The 26,325-nt window shown below is 41.7% G+C and overlaps 2 protein-coding genes across 5 annotated transcripts in view; both read right to left on the bottom strand.

The window, feature by feature from the left end:
- The window catches only part of UNC13B (unc-13 homolog B), a 322,323-nt gene that overhangs the window by 54,953 nt on the left and 241,045 nt on the right, over positions 1–26,325 (bottom strand). For all 4 annotated transcript variants that reach the window (XM_037850969.1, XM_037850970.1, XM_037850971.1 and 1 more), the window contains 2 exons: positions 2,610–2,656; positions 167–245 (listed from right to left, as the gene is read on the bottom strand). In XM_037850969.1, the coding sequence (XP_037706897.1) occupies positions 167–245; positions 2,610–2,656 (126 nt within the window). The remainder of the gene's footprint in view (positions 1–166; positions 246–2,609; positions 2,657–26,325) is intronic.
- LOC119545456 lies at positions 14,992–26,041 on the bottom strand. The gene is made up of 2 exons (XM_037850974.1): positions 25,862–26,041; positions 14,992–17,974 (listed from the first exon to the last, which is right to left on the bottom strand). Exon 2 carries the CDS (start codon positions 17,746–17,748, stop codon positions 15,355–15,357), a length of 2,394 nt encoding a protein of 797 aa, XP_037706902.1. The 5' UTR covers positions 17,749–17,974; positions 25,862–26,041; the 3' UTR covers positions 14,992–15,354.

Raw genomic sequence — 26,325 nt, 5'->3', positions numbered from 1 at the left:
AGGTCCCACTAGGGCCACCACTAGCTCTCAGTAAGGCTTTAACAGAATGATCATCAGACCAATAGTAGTCACTGATGCACCACTTCCTGTCCTGACTGCTTGCCAAGCCCTAATGGGGGAATACCCCAAGGCTCCTGCCTAAGCCTGCACAACAATCCTTACTCACCAGATCACTGACAAGTGGCAGTGGCTTCTTTCTGCGTAGATCTGGCATGCTGTCAATGCCATAGAGCCCTCCAGCTGGCCTGAGGAGAGAAGAAAATATGTCAGAATCCTCAGTCCTGTCAAGTGACTGCCAGGCTCACTGTTCCATTCTCCTTCGTTTCCCCTCTCCCCAGAAGGAGATGAACTGTCCTCCACCATATACCTTTGATAGGGCTAAGGAAGACAGAAAATATGGGAAATAAAGCCAAGGGTTGGTGAGTAATGGGATCTGCCCTCAGCCTGCCCTCAGTGTCTTCTATTTTAGTCAAGGACTGAGAGTTCTTTTATCCCACAGTGATAGTCCAAGGTATCTCTGTTTATCTGAAGTCCCTTGTGCTCCACAAGGCAAAGTGGGAATTTGTGGTCAAGAGGGCTCCTCCCACACCCAGGCCAGAGGAACTTCTCCCCAAAGATAAGTCTTGCTTGGACTGTGCTAGAACAAAGGCCCCAGGAGCAGCTCTAAAGGAAGAGCCTGTTGCTTAGCTAAGGAAGACTGTTAAACAATGACAAGGAGAGGGAGACTTTCTCAATCCATAAGCAAAGGAGTCACTAGCTCTGTTTACCCAAGCCTCCTGAAGAAAAAGAGTCTCTATGAAGAAAGAAGTCCTCACAATAAAGTAGAGGCAAGGGAGGTAGGAAGGGAGACTTCCAAAAGACCATTCAGGAAGGAAGCAGCAAAGCAACTTTAAAAGCCTGGCCTAACCCAAGGACACATCAACAAGGACAAGGAAAAAAGTATAGCTGGAGCAATGGGTGATTTCTAAAATTTTTATAGCTTTCCTGTACTTATTAGTTTTGTTGTTCTTTGCCTATTCTTCCATAACAATAAGGAAGAAACAGAGGATGTCCCCAAAAGAATACGGCCTTACAGTGAGAAAACCTGGATTCTAGCTTCAATTCTTCTACAACTCACCACATGCCTTCTGCTAAAATCCCTCTCTCTATTTAGGCCTCGTGTCACTTTTATAAAATGAAGGGATGGACTACAAAATCTCCCTGGACTTTTGGGTGTTAACATTCTGAGCATGTATAAAAAGAATTCATGTACTTGGTTTTAATGAGAGCAATGAGGTGAGGAAGATGGGTGGATCAGTTGTGACCACAGCTAGTATAAAAGGAAAAATGACCCGGGAGAATAAGTAAGATGCTGCCAGCTATACAGGCAAAGAAGTGGGTCAAGTTCACGGGCTGGAACTGGCAACCCAATATACTGACTTCTGATAAACTAGCTCCCTCAGCACAGGCAGTGGGCTTGGTTTTCAATGAGACTACCACGCCTAAGAAAATTCTGTATTGTGATAGCCTCCAAGCACTAAGCTGACAGAAAGGAAGAAAGACTACAGAGAACCATTTAGAAAAATTTTTATGGCTCCATTTAAAAATAGCTTGGATATGTTCCATTTGCATGCACATGTTTTACTATTATTAGAAGAAAAACACTGAAGCCTACTGGAGAAGCAACTGGTGCCAGAAGTTTGTAGTTAATTCTAAAAACTACAGTAAGCACCACTTTAGATCAAGAAGTTATTTGTAACATAAATGAGTGTTTGAAAATAAAGGGGTAGCTCATTCACATGATTAATTTGACTGAAAAAAAAGACATAGTAAAGAAAGGAAAAAGAGCATGTAAAAATGCAGTAGATAACTTTATGATCGAATTCTTCCTTCTTCCCTGGCCACCAGTGAGGAGGCAGCAATTGAGAACTCTGATATCAGAAGTCCTTTGAAAGGCAAGGAGAGAAAGAAGGTGGTAAGAACTAATTGGCAGTGTGTGGGGGTGGGGTAGGGTGGAGGGTAGGGGATGAAAACATTAAACCCTTCTCTTTCTTAAGAACAGTCAGTTATAGGCAGCAGTTGAGAAGCTTAAAAATGACTCTCTGGTGTAATCACACAGGTCTGAAACTCCAGACAAAAGCACAGACAGAACATCAGAGCTCAGAAGTGGTGCTTCTTACGTCTGGACTAAAGTGGAGTAACTATATGACTCAACAGTTGAAGCAGGAAAGAGTCTAGGGAATAATAGAATCAACTACCCCCTCAACAATGGAATAGAAAGACAGTGTCTCCAAATGCAGGTATTTTTCTAGTTTCCTCCTTCTCCTACCTGAAGGGTTTATCACCACTGTACTGTAATGGATTAGAAATTGCAGTGTCAAGGATGGGAGAGCCCCAAAGTTTCTTCCCCTGCCCCAGGGGAACCACCCTGCAAAGCTACCTCTTCTGTCTCTGAGGAATCAGTCTGTAGAGTTCTCTCCTCCGACCAACAGAACCAACCAACCTATAGTGGAACCTCTTTCTTCCCCATGACCAGCTTATAGAGCTGTCTCCTCGGCTTCCCAGAGGAAAAGCTAAAAGCAGCAAGAGAGGCTATATAAAATCCACACACCCTGCAGGGAATCACTTACCCTTCAGGGAGCCACTGGGGCAGAGATGGGTCACCATCATCTGAAATCTTTAAAAGGAGATAAAAACAAAAAAAAGTTAGATCCTGGGAAAGAATGGAGACTGCCTACAGGTTGGGCAGTGAGCAATAAAGTAGGAAGCTCAGGGCAGTGTCAGTCACATACACAATGTGGTGACACAGCCAGCCTGATGTCTACGCCAATGCCCTGATCAGCCAGGGCAATTGGCAGGCTGCTGAAAAAAGCAGTACTTCATCTCCCTTCTCCCTAGTGAAGAGAAAGGACATAAGGCTAAGCTCACCGAGATACCAGTACTATGGTCCACTGGGAGTATGACAGCTGCCAGAACTCCTATCCCTCTTACTGGTGTAGACAGCAGTAAGTCAAGCCTGGGATTAAGGTCAACTTATGCTTCCAGGCCTCACTAAAGCAAAAGGACAACTCTGTATGGAGTCAGGTCTTCTAGCCATATTCTTAGGCCCCTCCGGCTGCCCCCAGAGTCAAGCCCAGTCTTTCTGAATTCTCATCTCATATTGTGATTTGACTTAGCTTGGATTCTTTGAACCCCTGACTCAGGGACACTGAGCACACGTGTACATACTATCTATACCTTTTAGGCATTTGATAAGCTCAATATAATAGGAGAATCCAGGGCAGATTAGACAGTAAGATATCATTCTGGTGATATGGTTGAAAATTGAGGTGCCAAATAATTCAAGGAAGGAACAATTCAAAAAATACTTTTAAAGGTTTACACACGCAAAAAAAAAAAAAAAAAAACAAAAAAAAACAAAGCAAATCCTTCAAATACTGTGCAAAGAGGAGAGAGTTCCAGAGCTGCCAGGGCTCACTGGAGAACAATGGTACATGCTGTTTAGTAACAAAAGACACTAAGTGCTAGCAGGTCTGGAGCTTCTGCCCATTCTTTTTCCTCTATACCTCCAACAGCTTCCCTGCCTCCTGAGACCTGGGCTCCAGCTAACTATCTTGGAGCAAATGAGCTCTAGAACAAGGGAGACCGAAGTAAGCTACTTAGCTTTGGACCAGGGTAACATTTTAAGAGAGCTAAAGGTGTGAGAAGTTATGGACAGAATTAGGAAAGACAGACGAGAATAGACAGAGATAGGACAGTACTGACAGGTAATGGAAATATGAGCAAGAAATACCTTGGGTCAGCAGTAGATTCAAGATGAACTTTGGATTTAAGACTCTTCTCAGTAAGACCCTTTTTGGGTTGTCTGTGCTCTAATCAAGCATATCTGTCTACTGCCCACAGCCTTTCACACCCCATTCCACCTCATCTACCTAATACCCTGGATCTGTGGGTGGAATGATACTGGTAAAGGGAGGGCCAGGCCCAAAAGGCCATCAGAATTAGCTGAAGCAAAAGACAATGGATGTGGCAGAAGAAACAACAGTAGGTAGGGAATAATGGGAAAATGAGTCTCCTAAGTTTGTGGGTACAGGGAAGTTCATCTCTAAATCCCCAGATCCTACCAGCCAAAACTTATCTTTCCTTAGGAAACAGCAACTGTACTGAGCAAATTCTTATTTCCTGCTCAGAATTAGATGTTTGCCAGAAAACACTGGGCTTAAGGAAACAAAGTCAAAAAAGTGTTTGGGATCCAGGGCTCGCAGGCTCAGATCATGCACATTTACTGTGCTAAGCAGGTATCCCATGTCTGCAGGAGCCTGCACACACAAGCACAAAGCATGCACACACAGGGCACTGAAGTGGGGCTGGTAAGTAGGCAAAGTACCTACAGGAAGTACATTATTCATAGACACAACTAGTCCCCTGAAGAAAACATGAGCATAGATCCTGTACTTTTAGCTATAGAACATGGGCATATATCCATGTGGGGAGAATTCACAGTCCATTAGAGCCCCTCACCCCACCCCAATCACAGGCAAAACAAGCACTCACAGGCACTAGAACATTAGTATACTATGCATTCACATGGCTTGGGGGAACAGAAGCTTGTGCTCACAGGGAGGCCAGGAAGCCGCAAGCACACTGCACATTCACACCCAGGGCCCCAGGTAAGAGGCACAAAATGCTTGCAGCAACCCCTGTTCTCAAATACGGAGTATGCATGCTTGCCGGGCTCAGAGAGGGTTTGCAGCATATGCCAGAGACTATAGCAACAGGAAGAAAACGGACACACACTTTGTAGAGTGGGAAGCAGGGAAGGGCAATCAAATTGTCTGGAGGAGTCAAACTGAGTACAAGTATAAGCACACACATGCTATATTAATGCACACCCATGCTGGCACACGCACATACTCATATTGTGCTCTAGGGATGTCTGCAGGAGCACACACAAGTATGGAGCATGCATACAAACTGTTTTAGAGAGAAACAGACTATCTGCATGAGCCAATGCTCAGAGGCACAGATTGCACATATGTGAGCACGCACACACACACACACATACACATCATGCTCAGGAAGGAGGGGTGGAGAACAGAAAACAAAAAGGGCCCAAAGAGGCCATAGGCACAACCTGAAGGGTTCCTCGCTTTCCTTCTGCAAGGAGAGAAAGAGCAAAAAAAAGGGCAGAGAGGTTAGTAGATTCAGTGCATAGCAGGGAACCCAAAGAAAATGCCACCTAAACCTAGAGGGACATGGAGGAGAGGGAGTGGTCCTCTAAACAACTAGGCAGTTCATAGAGCCTGGCTGACAGGCTCCCAGAATCATTACCTCATGTATTCACTGATACCTGCATTTCAGTTTGGAACATCCCAGGGGCTATTCAAACCAAAGGACAAAGTCTACTTGGGGATTCCAGTCATTCTTTTCCCCTCTCCAAAGCAGCCTGCATCCAGGGCCTTCAAGGCCACAGAAACATCACTGGTACTAAGGGTCACTCCAACAGGCTATCTAAGCTGGTCGAGCACAAAGTGAACTACTTCCACAGAGGCCACATGAACTCACGCTGGATCTGGGATAAGTCCCCCAAAATCTAAAGGCCTGATGGCTGAACCCTTTTCCTTTTGCAATGTGGACTTGGCTATGAGTTTGTCCAGCAAGCTGTGGATGGTTTTCCCAGATCCTAGCTAAGGCCGGGACCAGGATGCTGAAGGACTACAGACCCTTTGGTATCAAATGGCTGCTGCCCTAACAAAAGTCACCATGACCTGGACAAGATACTGACTGCAATCTCAGGACTGATTATTAATCAAACCCAGACCAATACACTAAAGGAAACTGACACTTCCAGAAGGACTGAAGCAAGCCATAGGGGGAGAGCAATAAAGTCCAGAGATTACTCCTTTCCTGTTCTCAGAGAAAACATTGCCTTTATAGGACACACATGGATAGGCCCACAGATTTTCCCCCTCTAAGGAAAACTCATCATCCACCTGGGCCAATCACTTTCTTTTCCCTCCCTTTTAGAAACTCACAGATATAACATTACCCATAGAAGAGAGAAGTTAAGAAACAAATTCATAAGTTTTTGATTTTTCAAGCTATTTCTGATGATTCAAAGGGTCACCTATTCTCAAAGAACAATGAACTCAGGACTAGGAATACAGCTATAGGAAAGTGGGTGAGATGAGAAAGACACTTCCTGGAATGGGGACATAGCTCTTCTGCATCCATTCCCACTTCCCTCAAAAAACTCAGTACCCTTTGAATAATAAAATTAGGCAAGGCACACTTTGACCCTGTGAGTCAAATTAGAAATGCTTTTCCCTTCCTCTAAATACATTCTACATGCCACGTGCAAGTTACTTTGCATCCTTCTGTTCCCCCAAACCTCTCCTCGAAACCTAAAGAATAAAATCCAATCTGTTGACTATCCAGGCTATCCATGATCTGGCTCCAATCCCAAAATACCCCTCTGCTCTTGTGCTTCTAATTTCCAACAGTGTTGTTTCCCAAATAGGTTACATACTCAAAACTCCATGAATTAATTTATTCATTCTGTTCCATAAGCATCAGAACTCATTTTGTTCCTGAACAGCACTTCACATCTCCTTTCCACAGGGTAAAATCCAATTTCCCCTCCAAAGGACAGCACCAGGAAGCCTTCCCTGATGCCCATCTAACCAAGATGATGCTTCTAAATTCTGCTCATTCTTCCTATCAGAACTTAATTCATCATGCCTTGACAAAATCCCACCACTGAACAGATGAGAATCATAGCAAAGAGATACATATTTTAAACCTCAAGTGGACCCTCAGTGTCATTTGGAAAGCCTTTCTCATTTCACTATTCTGTTCCCTCTTATGCTTCTCAAAGCAGTTATACCTAACCTTTGGATACCTACTTGACCCCAACACATGGCAACTGTTAGATCCCAGAAGAAAAAACTAACATGTAAAAGGAGTTTCTAACTCAGGGGCCCCACAGCTTATCTCACAAGAAAACAGGTGCCCCATAGACTAAAGAATGAAGGCTGTTCAAAGCTGTTCAAGGCCATCCCAGTGGCCCCTCAAAGGCAGGTAAGGCAAGGTCAGAGATGCCCATAAAATAAACAACCAAGAAGGCCTGCTCTCTCCAGTTAGATAATGCAGCTGCTTTCCTAAAAAGAATATTGTCTCAGAATTCTACCAACCAATCACCCCAAAACTAGATAAGCACTCACCCAATCGAGGCACAGAACATCACAGCAGACACCCTACCCAGCGTGGGTTCCTTTTTTCCCTTAAAAAATGCTGCTCTCAGATAAAGAGCGGGAGCCATTATCTTTTTCTTCTTTGCTGCTGGCGCCCACCTGCTTTCTTCCTCTAATAAATTTTAAACTTTATACTTAAACTTTGACTCGCTGCATTGTATGAATTCTTGAACGGCTCCAAACCTAACAGCAACTACCTATTGTTTATCATGTAGATATCCTATGGTTACTTAAAATTCAATGTGTCCAAACAGTAAACCTATTTTCCTCCTCCAAACTCCTCTTTCTTCCTGTAGCCTATAGCTGAGATCCTGAGATTCCTCCCTCTCTCCATCGTATCCCAATCCAGGATATCCCTATATACTCTACCTTCAAATATCTCAGGCATCCATTCCTGCCCTTCCATTTCAATCTGCCACTGCCCTAGTCCAGACTCTCATCATCTCTTATCTAGACTATAAAAACACTCCAAAGTGATCTCTCTGTCATCAGACTTGCTCCTCTCCAATCCATCCTCCATATTTTCTATTTCAAAATTCTGATTACATTTTTTCTTTGCTTAATCCCAACAACTGCTCCCCATCACCTATGGTATAAAATCCAAATGTCTTACTATAGCACATAAGGTGCTTCAACATTTGTAGTCAACCTACCTTTCTAGTTTACTTTCTTTCCACTCCTTTTCATGTGCCCTGTATTCAAATCTTACTGAACACTGTCCACCTCCACTCGGAGACTCTGCAAACCTTCCTCCTATCTCTCTCTTGTCTACTGGGTGGGCTCAGACTTATTCTTTAAGACTTAGCTCAGATATTAATGCCCCTGGGAAGATTTCTTTATCTGCCTTTCTCTCAAAAGGCAGAATTAGGTGCCTCTCCCCAGTGTGTCCATGGTACCCAAAGAATGCTTGTATGACAGTACTTATGATGTTCTATTGTAATTGTCTGTAAAACAGCTCTTTTAGCATACTGTGAACTCCTTGAGAGCAAGAATTATATATATTATTTACCTCTGTAGCCTGAGGGTTTAGCACATCTCCTAGCATTTGTTGGATGTCCAACGTATTTTCAGTAAAATATTTTTCAACGCAGTAAAAGGAACCCGCAAAACTTTCAGGACACAGAAAATAGCAGCTTTTCTAAGAAAGTGTCTCTTGCCCATAGCCAGTAGCTTGTACCATTTTCCAGACCCCCTGGAACCTCTGTGCTAGCTATTTAGTTTGCTATACCCACTGGACAAACATAAAAAATCTTTTCTTGTAAAGAATCAAACATATGTACCTCCTAACTTCCTGGAGGCCTTAGGATTTTTCCACTCAAATTTAGTTTTCAGTTAAGTGACATATGTCTATAGAACACCTGTGTAGCAAGAAAATTCTTGACCCCCAAGAATGATCTCACTCTTAAAGATAGTCCTTTTATGAAGAAGTGACATAGCTCCTCATAACTACCCACTCCAATATGCCCAATAAAATAGTTGTTACTCCACTGTACTTGGAGTCAAGACTTGAAGCACTCAACTTATTTGAGCCTGTATTTCTTTAGCTGTAAAAAGTGGATAAAAAAAGCCACCTCCCAGGATTATTGTGAGAATTCACTTACTGAACAAATACTTAATGAGAACCTATTGCACAGTAGGTACTGTTCTTTATGCTGGTGATGCAGCAATGAATGAAACAAAGTCCCTTATCTTGAGAAGTTTCTATTCCAGTGGAAGGAGCAGACAAAAAAAATGATGATGAAGAGGAAAATAGCTAACACTAACTGAAGACTTCTTATGTGTCTGGCATTTTATTTGAGTAAGCACACTTATTTGTCACAATTCTATGTGGTATTATTGTCTCCATTTTTGTGTTGATTAAACTGAAAATCAGAGAGGTCACAGCAAATGGCAAAGCCAAAGTTCAAAATGGGCATTCTGATTCCAAAGTCTGCTCTCTGAAAGAAATAAAATATATACTGTGTCAGGTGTAATAGAGGCTGGGGTGAAAAATTCAAGTAAGGGGAAAAGAGAGTGCTCCCTGGTGATGGTGCTGGAGTTGCTATTAAAATTTTTTAAAGGTTGTCACGGAAGGTCTCATTGATAAGGTGAAATCTGACCAGAGACTTGAAGGAAATGAGCAAGGATGCTATTTGAGTTCTAAAAGAAAGTATTCCAGGCAGAATATACAGCTAGTGCCACGTCTGAGGTGAGAGCACAATTGGTGTGGAGGAACAGCAAGTTCACAATTGAGCGCCAGTTCAAATAGGGCTATAAAGGCCATTATAAAGATTTTGGATCATTTCGAGTGAGAAAGAAAATCACTGGAAGTTTTTGGGCAAAGAAGTGATCTGATTTGATTCATATTTTATAAGAATTACTCTGCCTGCTGTGGGGAGAACAGACATTAGAGGGATAAAAAAAGAAGGGAGAAAAGTTAGGAGATTACTGCAATAATCTAGAAAAGAGAAAATGGTGGCTTAGACAAGGATGATACCAGTGGAAGTAAAAAGAAGTGCTAAGATCAGGGATATTTGTTAAAGGTAGAGTAGGCAGAATTTTCTAATGGATTGGATGTGGGTTGAGAGAGAAAGGAGGAACCAACACTAACTCTATAGATTAGGTTTTGAAGAGTTGTGAGAATGAAATTGCTATGCACTAGTAAGGAAGACTCTGAGAAAAGTAGATTTGGCAGGGACTTTTGGATTGATTTTGAATAAGTTAAAAGTGAGGTGCCTGAGGTGAGTATGTCAAATCTCATATTCAAATGGGGATGTTAAGCAGATGTGGAGTCTGGTATTTATGGAAGAGGTCTGCGCTGGAGATACAAATCTGGTAGTGCTCATGAAACTCATTAGGTTGGAAGAGATCATCTAGGAAGTGATTATGAATAAAAAGAAGTCAGGATTGAATCTAGGAGGTTACGTGGAGGTAGGGGAGATGGGAAGAGACCAGCAAAGAAGACTGAGAATGAATGGCCAAGAATGCCAGAGTATAACCAAGACAGGTGTCTGGAAGGCAAGTGAAACAGTGTTTTAAAAGAAGGTTTTGAGGCGTAAGGATAAACTATATATCAATGGTATAGAATTGAGAGTATAGAATTGAGAGTCCAAAAATAAACCCTTACATTTATGGTCAATTGATTTTTGACAAGGGTACCAAGACAATTCAATGAATTCAACAAATGGTACTGAGACAACTGGATATCCACATACACTAAAGAATGAAGTTGGACCCCTACCTCATATCATATTCAAAAATTAACTCAAAATGGATCAGAAACCTAAATGTAAGAGCTAAACGCATAAAACTATTAGAAGAAAACATAAGAATAAATTTTTATGACCTTGGATTAGGCAATAGTTTGTTAGATATGACACCAGAAGCACAAGTGATGCAAGAAAAAAATAGAAAATTGGACTTTATTAAAATTTAAAACTTGTGTGTAAAAAGACACCATCAAGTGCTATTATCAATTGTAACAAATTTTCCATACCAATACAAGTGGTGGGGTGGTGTATGGGAATCCTCTATTTTATGTATGATTGTTCTGTAAACCCACAACTTCTCTAATAATAATAATTAAAAAAATACCATTAAGAAAGTGAAATAACAACCCACAGAAAATATTTACAAATCATATCTGGTAAGTGACTTATAACCAGAATATATAAAGAATTCTTACAACTCAACAACTAAAAGACAATCCAATTTAAAAATGGGAAAAAGGATTTAATTAGAGAGCTCTCCAAAAGAAGATATCCAAATAGCTAACAAGCACATGAAAAAATGCACATCGTTATTAGTCATAAGGGAAATGCAAATTCAAACCATAATCATATTATTACTTCACACCCACTGGGATGACTATATTCAAAAAGACAGACAATAACAAGTGATAATGAGGATAGTAGAGAAACTGGAATCCTTATACACTGCTGGTGGGAATGTAAAATGGTGAAACCACTTTGTAAAACAGTCTGGTAGCTCCACAAAATGTTAACCATAGAGTTACCATATGACTCAGCAATTCCACTTCTAAGTATATACCCAAGAGAACTGAAAAATGTATTTCCACACAAAAAAACTAGTGCATGAATGCTCATAGCAACATTATTTATAATAGCCAGAAAGTGAAAACAACCCAAATGGACATCAACTGATGAATGGATAACAAAATATTTTATATCCATACAATAAGATATAATTTGGTTACAAAAAGAAATGAAGTACTGATACATGCCACAGCTTGGATGAACCTCAAAAACATTATGATAAGTAAAAGAAGCCAGACACAAAAGACCATACATTGTATGAATCCAGTTATATGAAATGTCCAGAACAAGCAAATCCATAGAAATAGAAAGTAGATTTGTTTGCCAGGGGCTGGGGTGAAGGGTGGACTGGAGAGTGACTACTAATGGTTAAGGAATTTCTTTACGGGGTGATGAAAATGTTCTGCAATTAGACAATGGAGACAGTTGTATAACTCCGTAAGATACTAAAAACCACTGAAATGTAGACTTTTTAAAGGTGAAGAGTGAATTTTATAGAATATGAATTATAACTTAATAAAACTGTTAAAATAAAAAGAAGAAAGTGATCAGTTGTGCCAAGTTGCTGATTAAGAGAAGAAGTGAAAATGGACCATTACATTTGGTATTTGAGTGGTCATCTTGTGGCCTTGACAAAAGCTATTTTGGTGGAAGGGTAGAAATGAAAGAATTGAATTTTATATCATGTACATCAGAGTACTTAAAACAACAATTAAAATGTGAAAAAAAATGGATGAAAAATAAGAAATTAACGATAAGCTACAACTAGAAAGCTTACCCCTAAAAGATTTCAACCAGAGCAATGAAGAAAGCTGATTTCTCAAATGCTGCATTCTGGTAGCAGCTACTGTTATAATGAATCATTTTATCAGGTTAGGGTGACTGCTCTGATTGACTCTACAACAAAAAGAATGTGTTGGTGAGAGGCTTGCCTGTGTGCTTACCTTGCTCTATTCCTCCTGATCTATGGAATGAGGTACCCCCTCCACTGCTACCACTGCAGCTCTCGGCCAGACTGGGTCTTGGTTAGGACTCAAAATTTTGGCTTACTTTCTTATTGATGCTTCAGAAAACCTCCTTTATGTCCTTATTATCACTGCCACTGCCACCACCTGCTTACCACAGGTGTCACAAGTTCCTGCATTGCCTAGCAGTATGTCAGCCCAGAAGGGGAACATTGCAATCAGGTCAGGCATTCTGACTCTTGGTATCTATGCTAACATCTTAATCAATTCCTACCAAGGTTTAAGGAGTTTGTAAGGAAGTACTGCTTTCACAGAAGAATTAGATAGATATTTGTTTCTACTGTTGCTGTAAAGTAACATTTCTAAATACCCAGAAGGAAGAACAGAGGGCTGCAAAGTCCAGAGGAGACAGAAATCCTTTACCGCTGAGGACTTAGAGAAAGTTTCCTAGAGTAAGTGATGTTATAGTTATATGTTGAAGAATGAGCAAGATTTGCTAGGCTGAAATGTTGAACACAGCACCTTAAGGTCAGAAGGAAGCATGTATAATTTGTGAGACAGAAAAGTTTCTTTTTGGCTGCAGCATAGTGGGATAATGGGAGATAGGCTGGGAAGTGTAAACTAGAGACTAACTGTTGTGATCTTGAATCCCAAGTGAAGGAATTTAAGACTCTTTTCTCTTCCTTTTTTTTTTTTTTTTTTGATAAGCAGTAAGGAGCAGCTCTAGGGATATTTGAAAGTAGAGTGACATGATTTTAATTTCTAACTTTTTAATTAAAATTTAATTTATGACTTTATACTACATTTATGATTCAAATTTTAAAAAGTATAAAAGAGTATACCATGACAAATCTTCCTCCCATGTCTCTTTCCCAGATACCTAATATATTTCCCCATGGACAACTGTGTATCAGCTTCCTATGTATCTTCTGTGAGATATTTTATACGTACACAAACAGACACTTAAGGGTGTGTGTGTATATTCTTTCCTGTTCCTTTTACACAAATGACAGCATCTTATACATACTTTTTGCTTTATTCATGTAAATATATCCTAGATTTCTTTCATTTCAGGACATAAAGAGCTATTGCATTCTTTTTTATAGCTACATGGCATTGCATTCCATTTTCTGGATGGACCAATAATTTGTTTTACCAGTCTTTCTTAACAAACATTTATGTTGTAACCAATCTTTGCTATTAAAAACAATGCTTCAAAAATAGCCTTGCACATATGTCCTTCCCACATGTGAAAATATTATCTGCAAGACACACTCCTGGAAGTGAAGTTTGGGGCTCAAAGGATATGCATATTTGTAATTTTCATAAATTTTGCCAACAGCCTTCCTTAGAAAGTTATATCAATTTACACTCCCATCCCACCAGCAATATATGAATATCTACTCCCTCACACCTTTGCCAATACAGTAAGTTTCATAATTTCAATTTTGCATTAGGAAGATTAATCAGGTTATATGCATATAAGGACAACCCCATTTACATTTAAAACTTGAAGAATACAGCATATGCTTTTGGGATAAATTTAATTTTGACTGGGAGAAATAACTTTAAAGCTACACAGCTCCATACTGCTTAGAACTTCATAACTCAATTTTCTGATTTTTTGGAGTAAAAAACCACTCCATTCTCCATTTATTAGGTGAACAGCCTTGAGCTAAAGAAGGAAGAAAGTGAATATGATACGTGGAGGGCAAGGTTAAGGCTCTTGGGCAGGACCACCACTTTAAGCAGCCCCTAGAGAGCTCCAAGTCAGAAATTAAGATTCTGTGTTGGCAAGTCTGTACTTGGAAGACAATAGGCCAGGGTCAAGGAAATTCCCACAGAGGCCCATGAAGTGAAGATGCCTTATCAGCTGTTGAGGAAATGGCAATCATCTCAGCAAGAAATCCATGGTCAGGCTACAACATGGCTCAACCTTGAAGATATTATGTTGAGTGAAACAAGTCAGACACAAAAGAACTGATATTGTGTGATTACACATATATGAAATAACTAGAATATGCAAAATTCATATAGTCAGAAAGTAGAATAGAAGTTACCAGGTGCAGAGGGAAGGAGGAATGGGGAGTTAATACATAATGGGTGCAGGGTTTCTATTTAGGGTAATGGAGAAGTTTGGGTATGGATGGCGGTGAGGGTTGCTCCACATTGTGAATGTGATTAATCCTACTGACCTGTATGCTTGCAAGTGGTTGAGATTGGAGATTCTATGTTGCAACAACTTAGAGAGAGGGGAGGGAGGGAGCGAGGGAGGGAAGGAGAGAGAGAGAGAGACTAAAGAGACAATGACAATGAAATGCAACACAATTTTGGATTAGCTCTAATAATGGAGGAGAAAATGTCCAAAAGAACATTATTGGGACAATTGAAAAAATTGGAATATAGACTGTATGCTTTACATCAATACTAAATTTCTTGAATGTAATAACTGTACTTAATGTGATTATATGAGTGAATATTCTTCCTTGTTCTTAGGAAATACATATGGAAGTATTAAATACTCAAGGAACATGATATATGCAACTTTCTCCCAAATGTTCAGAAAATAGATGAGGTAGGGAGAGAGGAAGGAAGAAACGGAGGGAGCAAGGGAGGGAAAAGAGAGAGAGGGAAAGAGGGAGGGAGGGATAACAAATGTGGCAAAATGTTAGAAGTTGATAAATCTGGGTATCAGAGTAAGGGTATATTGGAGTTCTCCATATCGTTTTTCAATTATTTTGCAACTGTCCTGTTATTTCAAAATAAAAAAGCTGAAAAAAAAGGAAATCCATGGAAAATAATTTTAAAATGCAGCATGGGTTTCTTTCTCAGTCCCTCTAGTATCCCTGAGGAAATATGCCTCATTCCTGTCTCCCAAGCTCACTTCTACTTTAACTAAACAGTCTCAAAATCCTAAAAGTCCTGCAACTCTAAACTTTCTCCCAGATGTTCCTACTTCTTTTTGAAAAGGTATTTTCGGTAATCCCTCTCAAATAGACTGGATGCTCCCTGAGAACAGGAACTTTCTTTTGCTTTAGAACCTTTTTCACTGTAATCCCCACAGGATTATTCTAAAATCTGTACTAGAGTAATTTAGATTGATTCAAGCTGTAGACCTCTCCATCACTTTGTGGAATTCACCACCATACTGGGTTTCATGCTGGCCAGAAGGAGGCCACACCCAGTCAGCTGGCACCCCATTAAACAGAATGTTAGAATACCTGAGTGCATGTCTTCTATTGAGAGATGGTTTGCCTTCTGTATTAGCTCATGCAAAAGTTTCTTCTGCCTCAGTCTTTTCTCTCTTAGAACATTTTTAAAATTGTTGATGCATTTGTTGAGGTAGATGGTCTCTGCACACACTTGTTCTAGGCTTAGTCTAGCATGCTTAGGAGATTCTGGCCTGGAATATGTCTTGTTTCCTAGACATGGAGCCAGAGCAAAACCTGGCAAAGCATATGCAAGAGGTGAGTTATCAGAAGCAAGAGAGAGTTTCTTGGGGTCCTGAGGGGTTTGATCTCCATATGCGGAAATGGGCACTCCAGCAGAGAAGACACTGAGCAAGCTCTCACTCCCTTGACTCTCAGGGCTCTCCACTGAGCAATCCTGGCCACCCTCTGAATTCATGGTCCCAAGAAGTTTATCACTGTTCTCTGACTGGGAACCACTTTCACTGCTTTCCAGGTCTTCAGTACTGATGGACTCACTGTTCTCCAGCTTCTGAAACACCCCCTGCAGAGCTGAACGGAAGTGATGAATTGCTCTGCCCAGTTTACTTCTGTAAAACTTGATTTCCACATCTTCCTCCTCCTGCAAGGTACCCAGAATACAAGAGGACTTGTCAAAGACATCCTTAAGGACCCGAGCAGCACATTCCTCTTCCTCAATCAGGTCAATATGAACCATGTCACTGAAGGTCTCAGAACCAATGCTAATTTCCTCCATCATACTGTCACAGCTCAGAGTTGCACATTTTCCAGACTTGTCTTTCAAAAGGTCTTCAAGCTGCTTTGAGCTCAGAATATCAAGCCCCGCATCATGGCCCAGGAGCTTGTCCTCTGCATTTATTCTCTCTGTCTTCAGCAATCCAGACAGTGACAAACAGGTGCTGGCCTCACTTTTACTGCTGCGGTCATTTTCTCTTCTTGATACTTTACATGCTTCTAGTCCTTGGCTGTACTGTTTGAAAAACATGGATTGCCCAGAATCCTCCTCTTTCGAGATTAACAATAGGGAAGGTTCCTCAAATTGATGGAAAGTAGACAGAGAAGCCTCTCTCCCTGAAAGTTCACCACAACTGCCACTGACAACTTGGGAATTTCCTGATGTTCCTTTTACTTTTTCGTCTGGCTTAGAAACTTCAATTTGCTTTGCTAAATTGTTCTTGGGTAGGAAGCAAAGACCTTGCTGAGCAGGAGCCTGGGGTTCTCTGCGTTGATTCTGAGCCCTCAATTTATATGCTTCTGTAATGGGTCCTCTGTCCACTGTTTCCCTCTGAAGAACTTGTTCATCCTGGTTTACAGAATTCCAACTGTGATCCTGAAGCTGTTGTTGCAAAAATGATATGGACTCCTTTTGAGGGGTTTTATAATCCCCTGACCAGCTTGGTTCTTCTTTGGTGGCAATCTGGACCCCTACACTCTGCAAGAGGATTGATTCCTGCAAGATGAAGTCTCTATGCTCTAGATGTGCAAGCTTCACAACAGTAGGCCTGGGGGCAGGGGTTTTGCCTGTCCTATAAGCCTCTTTGATGTATCTATTGCACTGTATACCATTAACACGGAGGTGCTTGGCCAGGAAGCAGTCCACCAGCTCCATGGTATTTTCCCCATCTTGTTCTGGAAGCCCATAGAGATACAGAATGGCTTCCTCACTGGGTCTGTTTAAATAGGGTTCCTGGGCCTTTTCTCCCCCACACACCTTGACCAAGGAGCTGCTGCCCACCTGCAAGCCTTCTATTTCACTCAGTACTGAGTCTACACAGCTAGAGACCTCATCCACAGAACCCCGGACTTGGCTCAAGTGCTGCTGCAGCTCAGCAATCTCAGTCTGGAGACGGCTGATGCCTTGCAGTTCTTTGATGATATATTCCACTACATCCCCCAAAGGCTCTCGCTGTTCACAGCTGCAGCCTTGGCCAGGACCTCTGGACAAAAGAGGCTTGGTATGGTTCTTCTCTGAGGGCTCTTGACAGCTCATGATAATGCTGACAGTTGAGAGGTCCTGAGAACCAGACTCTGACACACAGGCAGTGGAGCCCAGAGGAAGCTGGCTTTTGGCCTGCTGCTCAAAGCTGCAATGCTGGGCCATGCCCCCATCTCTATTCCCACCAGTGGCTGCCACTACTGACACACAGTGAGGGAGCAGAGAACTGTCCTCTAGTGAGGATCCAGCAGAACCTGAGGACTTGTTCTTGATGCCACAGATGGTCTCTGCCTTAGCCTTACCGGGGGAGAGCAAGGAGGAGGGTCCCAGGGTGATTGTGATTTCTTCTGACTCATGCAACAGTCGCTTCATTTTTCCCCTGAGGGTCTGAGAGGATACCTGCTTCTTCCTCTTATTTCTGGTCGGAATGTTTAACAGAGAAGATAATACTCTGTCCTGCTCTTTTTCAGTCTGTTTCTAGCAATTATTGATGGCTGTTGCCTTGGATTTATCCCACAGGGCTGCCGGGAACAGCCCCATGTATGGTCTGCAAACCTGGCACATGCCCTTGGATCCTGGCTTGACTCTTATCCTGCAGCTAGTGAAAAAGGAAAATAGTGCACTCAGGTCAGAAAGCAGGATAATTATAATTTGAATCAAGCTTTCATGCAGAAATAAGAATGCTACCTTCTAAAGCACCAGGAATCAACTCTAACCTGTTTCCCAATCCTGGCCTTAAAGGCTGCCGTTAGGCAGTTTTATCTTTTGGCTTCCCATTACAAGATTGACGTAAAATAGAATCAAGGTTGTTATGGGCAGGTACTCAAAGGCTTCTGTATTCAGACAGCCTCCTGGAAGAAGGGGAGGTCAATGAGAGACTCTTTACTTGAACCTTCACAAAATTCAGCACTAGGGTCTGGCTCAGGAATGAACAAATAAATGTTTAACCACCAAAGCTCAAACCACATACACAGTCAGTGAAAGACAAGACATGAAATGTTTCTTTTCCTTTTTTTTTTTTTTCTTTTTTCTTTTTCTTTTTCCAGTTCATTGTTCTGGTGAAGACTCAGCATTCAAAGGTTCACTCCTGCCTGTGCTTATAGCTCAAGCGTTTTCCCTTTGATTAGTGATAACAACCCCTTCACTTGGAAAAAGGACCATGGGAAGTATTTTAAACTTGAAGAAAAAAAATATTTTCTGCACCTAATTCTAGAATAAGAGTCACTGTCCAGAACTCTGGTGGCATTTAGCATGTTTGGATCTAGAGAAGCAGGTAGGCAAAGGCACAGGTATGATAGGCTCACAACTGGAGATGAAGGAAGCTCAGTCTCAGCTTGGTGTTCCTGAGCTGCACTCAATATTCCTAAGGTCTTGGTGCAACCTAATCAATATCCAGGTTCAGTTTCTCCTGGTCCACAGAGGATCTGTTCCAATGCTTCCTTCCCTGAATACTTCACCCAGATGCATATAGGAAGTATGGATACATACTTCCTTACCTGGGTAAGTGATTTCCCAGCACAATGCCCACTACTGGAGTAAAAGAGGGTTGTTCAAGTCCTCTGATTGGCCTGGAGAGAACAATGCACAGAGATATGAGTTGGTTACAACACAGAGCATCCCAAGGTACTTTGCAATTCAAAAAGAAGACAGTACCTGCTACCAGTCTTGACCTTACACTCTAAGCTACAGGCCACTACACTTACACAGGCTGAGATGACCACTACCTTACACGGGCTGAGTCCATTCCCTTTTTACTAGGAATGTGCAAAGAATAGGGAAGGAGCAAGGATCAGAGTGAAAAGAACCAAGGGGAAAGTGGAGTGTCTAGGAGATGCATGGGACTGTCAATACTCTCTGGTTCTGCTGGGTCACTCTGGGAGAGGGGTAAGGATGGGTTAGTGAGAGGCTACCCTTCATGTTCTTTGACCAGAGATGGCTCCCCATTTTCTCGATATGATCTAGTTCTAGTCTTCTTAGTCCCTGCCTCCTTTTCTTTTCTGAGTACTTACACTAACCCTAAAAGGGGAAAACTGCCTGTAAAGAATGCAAGCTAACTGCTCCTACAGCAACTCATTTTCAGGAAAGGCCACCATCTAAAGTGCATAAGGCTGGAATTTAAAAGCAATGTACTTCTCAAGGTGAGGAAAAACCAAAAAGGATGAGTCACAGGACTTGGGATAGAGATAAAATTGACTCCTTTACTAGATAATTAGGCTAAGAACCAAGAGACAGAAACTAGATTAGGTACCATATCACATCTTCCCCTCTCCTCTTCAGCTCCAATTCCTCATCTGAGAACTCTACACATCCTGCAAGGCATTGTAGAAGCCCAATTAGTGCTTTATCCCAAGGTCTCAATGGGGCCAGCACCAGTCACATCCCTAATCTGGCCAAACCAGTCTATCTTGTTGAGAGAAAAAGGAAACACTATGTGCACAATCAGAATTCCCAGGCCTTGGGCACAGTGCTCAGCTGCCCAGGCAGACAAAACCCCTAATGCCAGGGCTAACTTATCAAATTCTTGCTATTCTCCTCCCACAGGTACAAAGATCTATATTTCTGAAGCCACACTTTTCTTTTCAACTAACCACACAGGGCTTGGGTGCCCCTGATTTTGTCTCAGCATCTATAGTTAGACAGACCCTGAACAATGTGCTGGCTCTACTAGGATTGGAGCTGGCAATTAGGCTTTCAAGTTTGTCTCAAAGGAGAAGATTGCTTATTAAACCAAGATGGGAGCTCTGTGTATAACTGCATGAGGCTATGAGCAAGAACCACTGGTCTAAGAATTAGGACGCTTAAGTTTGGGCCTTGCTTCACCAGTGACTTTGGATCAAACACTTGACCTCTCCATGCCTTAGTTTCCCCATCTGTAAAATGGGGAAGATAATCACAGGAATGTGATAAAGTCAAAATGAGAGACTAGTATTTAGTAAACTATAAAGCATTGCAGTATTATTATTACTGACATGGCAAGTCTCTGAGACACAGAAGCAAGGAAACCAATACCTAAACCAAGCATGCAACCACCTAAATGGTATGATTTGAGTGAACCATGACTTCTCCTCTAGCCCCACACCTCTACCTTCCCAATCCCTTCTAATGCTTTGTAGAAAACCTAAAATCCTACCATCAGGGGGTCATTCTTTGGGTCAGTCCTGCTTTCTCCTAGAAATTTTCTTTTTAAGGCAAGAAAAAGGAAGAACAAAATATTTAGTCCTCAACACTTCATTCAGGTGAGATGAGGCTTACCATTCTCCCTTGGGAAGCCAGAAAGCAGGAGGAAGGTATAGATGGCTATAGCTTTCCTTTCTAATACTGGTGAGACTCAGATCTCATTGCCAGGTCCTCCAAGGCCAGTCCCACTTTGGTTAAGATGAGGTAACTGCTTCACTGCAGGCCAGGTTAACTTGAGGCTTTCTGCTCCTGTCCCTCAGAACAATTCCAGATGGGCGTCACCTAACTTCTGGTCAGTCTTGCCTGGTGTCTCCTCCCAGACTGCAGTGGCTACAACACTGACTTGCCAGCCTTACAGGGGGCAAATGGCAAAGCCACCATTTCTTGGGGCTTTCTCCAATGGAATCCTGAAGGACTGAAGGCAGAACTGCTTGATTCCCTATACTGACAAATAGGGAATTTCCAACTAGAGCTGCCATAGCAATTTCTCTAAGTCCTTCTTTCAGCAAACAAAAATGCTTGCTTCCATATTAAACAAACAAACAAAACCCACTAAACCCTCTTCTGAGTTGGTAGCCACTGCCCCTGGATGAACTCCGGAACGTTGAGAATCACCTCTTGGAGATACAGATCCCCTAAAGGCATCAAACTCATTCATCCAGATCTTCAGGCTTTGAAGCAGGGAGCAGAGCTCAATGTGATGCCCAGAGGATCAACCAGTCACTTTTCTCAAAGTCCACTGGGATACCAGAAGCTAGAACAGACTCAAAGGCAGCCCTCAGGGCCACAAATCTCAACCCAATGCCAGGTCCTTCCCCAGACTCTCTCTGCCTTTAACAACCAGAGGAGTGAAATGATAGGGGCCAGATTGTGAGAAAGACAGCTTAGTCTCCAACTCAGTTTAATTAAATAAGCACCAACCAGGTGCCAGGCACTAAGACATCAACCAGGTATATAAGACACAGCAGATTCAGTTCCCACTCCCTAATACATTAAGGTTTGGGGCAAGAGATAGATAATCACAATATAAAGTGATATGTTATAATACAAGTTGTAATTAAAAGTGAGCAATTAATTAGGGGAGTGAGAAGTGGGATGGAGGTAAGAGAGGATTACCAGCACAGGGAAGGCCACAGAAAAGAAATAAAGCTTGAGCTGGGATGGCATAAGGAGGCCTGGAGGTCCGCCCAGCTCAAACCCAACACTCTAGATTCCCTCACTCTAGCGCTGTCACTTGGCTCAATCCAGTGGACCTATGCACTCTGGTCAGCTCTCCAAATATATATAAGTTCAAAAATGGCTATAAACTATCTGTATTCTTCTCCTAAGGGATGCCTAAGGCTGGGAGAAATAAGGCAGCCTTCTTGGGGTTCATCTGCACTTGAAAAGGGAACACATCAAAATAAATTGAATTAACCAAAAGGATAAGGTTTTGATGATGGAAAGGTGAGAACTGTGGTAGAGAGCAGGCCCTTTAAATCATACCACATTAGTACCAGCCTACTGGAAAAAAAAAAAAGTTGAGAGAAAAAAACCTTCAGTTTTCTGAAATGGCAGAATTTTTTCTTTCTCTCTGACTTATCAAATAAAAATGGTTAGGAATCTGAGTATTCCTTGTAAAAACTGCTTCTGGAAAAAAAAAAGAAAAGAAAAGAAAAAAAGAAAAAAAATTGCTTCTGACCCAAATCTTGGCTTGGAGAAGACAACCAGAGGATCTCTGAAACAAGTCAGCACTCTAAGTAAGTACATCAAGCAGCCTCTCGCTTTGTATGAAACAAGCCCAGAAGGCAGAAAGCAAAGAGCCCTGAGCACTCCCTACAGGAAAGATCTTACCAGGGCCATTTATCAATTATGCTGTACGGTTAATATGGTGAGAGGTGTGGGCTTCTAGGGGCCGCAGCAGAAAGAGGCACTCTTAAACTGTTAATCTTTGGGAAAGAATCAATGCTTATAGAATATCTTGTCAGAGGAAAATTATTATCTGGGACACAAGGTATGAAAAGTGAGATTAGCCAAAGGGCCTAGAGAATGCCCTAGATCAGATACTTAGCAAGGTCCCATTACTGAAGCTCCTGGGACTTGCCACCCGTCCTCACCAGCATTAAGAGGAACTCCAAGTATAAGCCAGAACCTTGACATACACAAAGGAAAGAAAACCTTAAGGTTCAGTATCCAAGAAGTGAGGCCTCAGGTACTGTCCATTTAAGGTATAGTAGTAGCATGAGAAAGGGTCCAGCCTACAGTAGATTGGCACATCAAGATCTGAGAATGAAGCCTGAATGCCAATCAGGACAGCTGAATATTCTGAGCCTTGCCCAGGGCTTCTTTTCAGTAGCACCATGGTTTATTACAGCAAGTAGTATGATAAACCATAAAACAAATACATACACACCCAGAATCTGGCTCATCATCCCTTCTTTTCTCCATATCACCTTGTGGCTCTTGTGAGCAGACAGACTACAGAAGCTAGGAACAGAAATCTCCTTCATTCTCCCCACCCAAACAAAACAAAACAAAAACAAATCCCATTCTATATTCCTTTACCTGCTATATTTTCTCCATAGAACTTATTATCTGACTCCTTTCCCAACTTCTCCATCCTAGAATGTGAGCATGGACTCTGTTTTGTTCATTGCTGCACCTCCAGAACCTAGAATAGTGCCTGGCACATAAGGAGCTCAGTTTTTTTTTTTTGGCCACTGAATAAAAGGTACAAGAAGAGAAAATCAGAATAGGCCATGGTTGGAAGGGTCCTTTAGAGGATATCTAGGCCTGGAATCTCATACTACATTGTGATCTTGCCTATGAAGTAGTTTTGTTTGGTTATCATCGTGTTTGTGTGTGTGTGTGTGTGTGTGTGTGTGTGTGTGTGTGTGTGTGTGTGTGTGTGTGTGTGTGTGTTTAATTTTTGAATTTGAATCATGGCAGGTCCTTTAGCTTCTCAAAAGCCCTGTTACCATGTTACCTTGGCCTACAATTGGCCCCCATGTTATTGTTGTTAATCTGTTTTACTTTGTGGACTCCTAGTTGGGAGGAGGGCCCACAGTGGGGGTGAACTCCATTATTTTGCAAGCTGTGTCTCATTAGCTTTTGAAACCCCAATGCCTAGCACAGGGCATTATTATGCCTGGCATATGACCTGGCATACAGTGAGAACTCAGTGCCTGGAAAGGATAAATGTGCTGATGGCAGAGCTGAATTAGAATCCAAGTCTCCTAATTTCTAGCCCACTTCTGTTTCCATGACAACATGCTGCCTTCAAGCTTTCAGTTTCCTTCTAGACTGATGGCTTACAACCCTTTCACCCTAAAAAACTAAGTTGAAAACCTCTCCCCAACCATACTTACTCACAATTTTCTGGGAACACATCCAGAACAAAAAAAAAAAAAGGGTAGTGGCAGCACTGGCCTCTGCCATACCGTCTATTAGCTAGTATCCCTGAGACTGGTAGGAACAGGTCCTGTAATGGTTTCTACCATCTTCCATGATGGGGCTCCCATTTGCCCTTCTAGTCAGAAAGGCTGCCCTGACTCTTACGCTAGTGATGGGTCTAGAACAGAGCTATCCAATAGAAATAAAATGTGTGCCAGATGTAATTTAAATTTTGCTTCATCACATAAAAAAGTAAAAAGAAACAGATGAAATTAATTTTATTAATATATTTTGTTTAACCCAATATATCCAAAATTTCAAAATGTAATCAATATAAAAATTATTAATCATATATTTGCATCCTTTTTTCATAACACCAGGAAATCTGATATATGTCTTACATTTACAGCACATCTCTATTTAGATTAGACACATTTCAAGTGCTTAACAGCTACATGTGGCCAGTGGCTACCACCTTGGCCAGTGCAGATCTAGAAAGCTAGTGTGGGAGACACTCTGGAAAGCCTTTGACACTTGTCAGTAGATGCACACTGGAAAGAGGAGGCTGTCACCTCAGGGACAGAATGCTCTTTTCTTTCACTCATCTTTTCACCTGCTCACTTTGACCCTAGCTGGAAGCACTACACCATTTCCATTTTGTGACAGGTTCAATACGCCCTGTGGCTACAAAGAACAAAGTATTAAGACTCCACCCTGCAGAAGGATGAGTACTTTTCTCCCTCTCAACCCTTTCTTTTTTGGATATCCTGTAGGTCCATGTAGCTCCTTTCCAATACTCTGGGCAAAACTCACAGGATAAGTCCAATTACTTTAACAGAAGCTACTCCTTCACAGAGGGCTTGGAGACCTCTCACAGACAAGAGCATAATCTCAATGCAGCTGGGTCAAAGGTACGCTATTCTACACAACACACACACACACACACACACACACACACACAGAGGAACAAATAACAGTAGTAAAGGATTATATTTGTTTAGAATTTTTAAGTTTACAAGATTCCTATTTTATCATCACATTTTTGCCTATTCTGAGAGGCAAGAGGGAAGGATTATTATTCTGATTTCACAGATGAGAAAAAGGAAGCTGAGAGAGGATAAATGACGTGACTAAGGCCACTGAGAAGAGCTAGGATTTAAAGGTGGGTCTTCAATCTAAAAAGTTAGTGCTCTTTTCACTATACATGCGTGAGACAAAAGGACAGACTATCCATGATTCATGTGTACATACTCAAGCCTGAGAAAACTCAGGATGAGCCTTCTGTTTACATGGTATGTTCACACAAGGGAGGAATGACTTAATAATCAACATTAGACAGAAGGACAGTATACACACGCAAATACACTCACACACACACATACACTCATACACACACACACTCACACACACACACTCACACACACACATTGGGAGGATGGAAAAGTTTCACTATATACACAGGCATATATAAGAATAGGAAGGTTTCCCGGCTACATGCATACATGCATGAGATGAAGGAACAGATTGGCTCTGTATATGTATGCACATATGCATAAATGGAGGCAGAGATGGTTTACGTGTATTCATATAAGACAAATGATGGAGATGTCAATATGTATGTATACAGAAGAGGAATGGAATGGTTATTTACAAACACATATGGATATGTCGAGAGAGAAACAGATTATTTGTATGCAAGTGTGCACATATCCAAAGGGATGGATGGGTTATTTGTATACAGATAGGAGACCACATGCATATGAAGATTCTACCCTCAGTGCCGAGTATGCTATTTTTCACTCATTATAATGGCCCCCACCAGCAAGTTGGCTCAAATAGTTATGTAATTAAAGTAGCTGCTCCATATTCCACCCACAAATGCTTTGCTTTTGTCTCTGCTTATCATTCAGTCAGTCATATACTCAATACCACTTACCTTTCTGCTGCAACCAAAATAAGGATTAAGAAAATGAAACAAAAAAACTACATGAAAACCATGAATTCTCAAGTTTAGAACTCAAGTGCTGTCTTTCAGAGAAAATCCATTCAGAGAGGCACGCCTTAGTTTTAAAGAGAAGCCACAGATGAACTTTCTAAGCCACAGCTCTGCTGTTTGCTCAACTGACAAATAGAACCAAGGAGCTATTATTCTCAGTTGCACCCAGCTGGCTGGCTCCACAGCAGCACAAAGTTGATGATAGGAACAATGAGCAGCAGAGAAATCCCCTCAGTGAAGGGCTGGGCAGGAGTCTCGCTGGCTACAAATCTAGGAATCCAATCTGCTCCACACCTCTCTGCCGAGGGTGATTTCTGATGACCACCCTGCTGAAAGAAACAGCAGTCAAACTTCAACCAGACGTGGAATTCTAACTCAATCGATTCCGGGCTTTGAGACTGAGA

The sequence above is a fragment of the Choloepus didactylus genome, chromosome 10 (assembly GCF_015220235.1).
Source record: "Choloepus didactylus isolate mChoDid1 chromosome 10, mChoDid1.pri, whole genome shotgun sequence".
NCBI classification, from domain to species: Eukaryota; Metazoa; Chordata; class Mammalia; order Pilosa; family Megalonychidae; genus Choloepus; species Choloepus didactylus.
Note: the sequence above shows the minus strand (reverse complement) of the source record. Positions and strands in the feature narration are given on the sequence as shown.

What these genes read in the sequence shown, in the direction of transcription:
- LOC119545456 (XM_037850974.1), bottom strand. Translation starts at nt 17,748, where the DNA reads ATGAAGCGACTGTTGCATGAGTCAGAAGAAATCACAATCACCCTGGGA.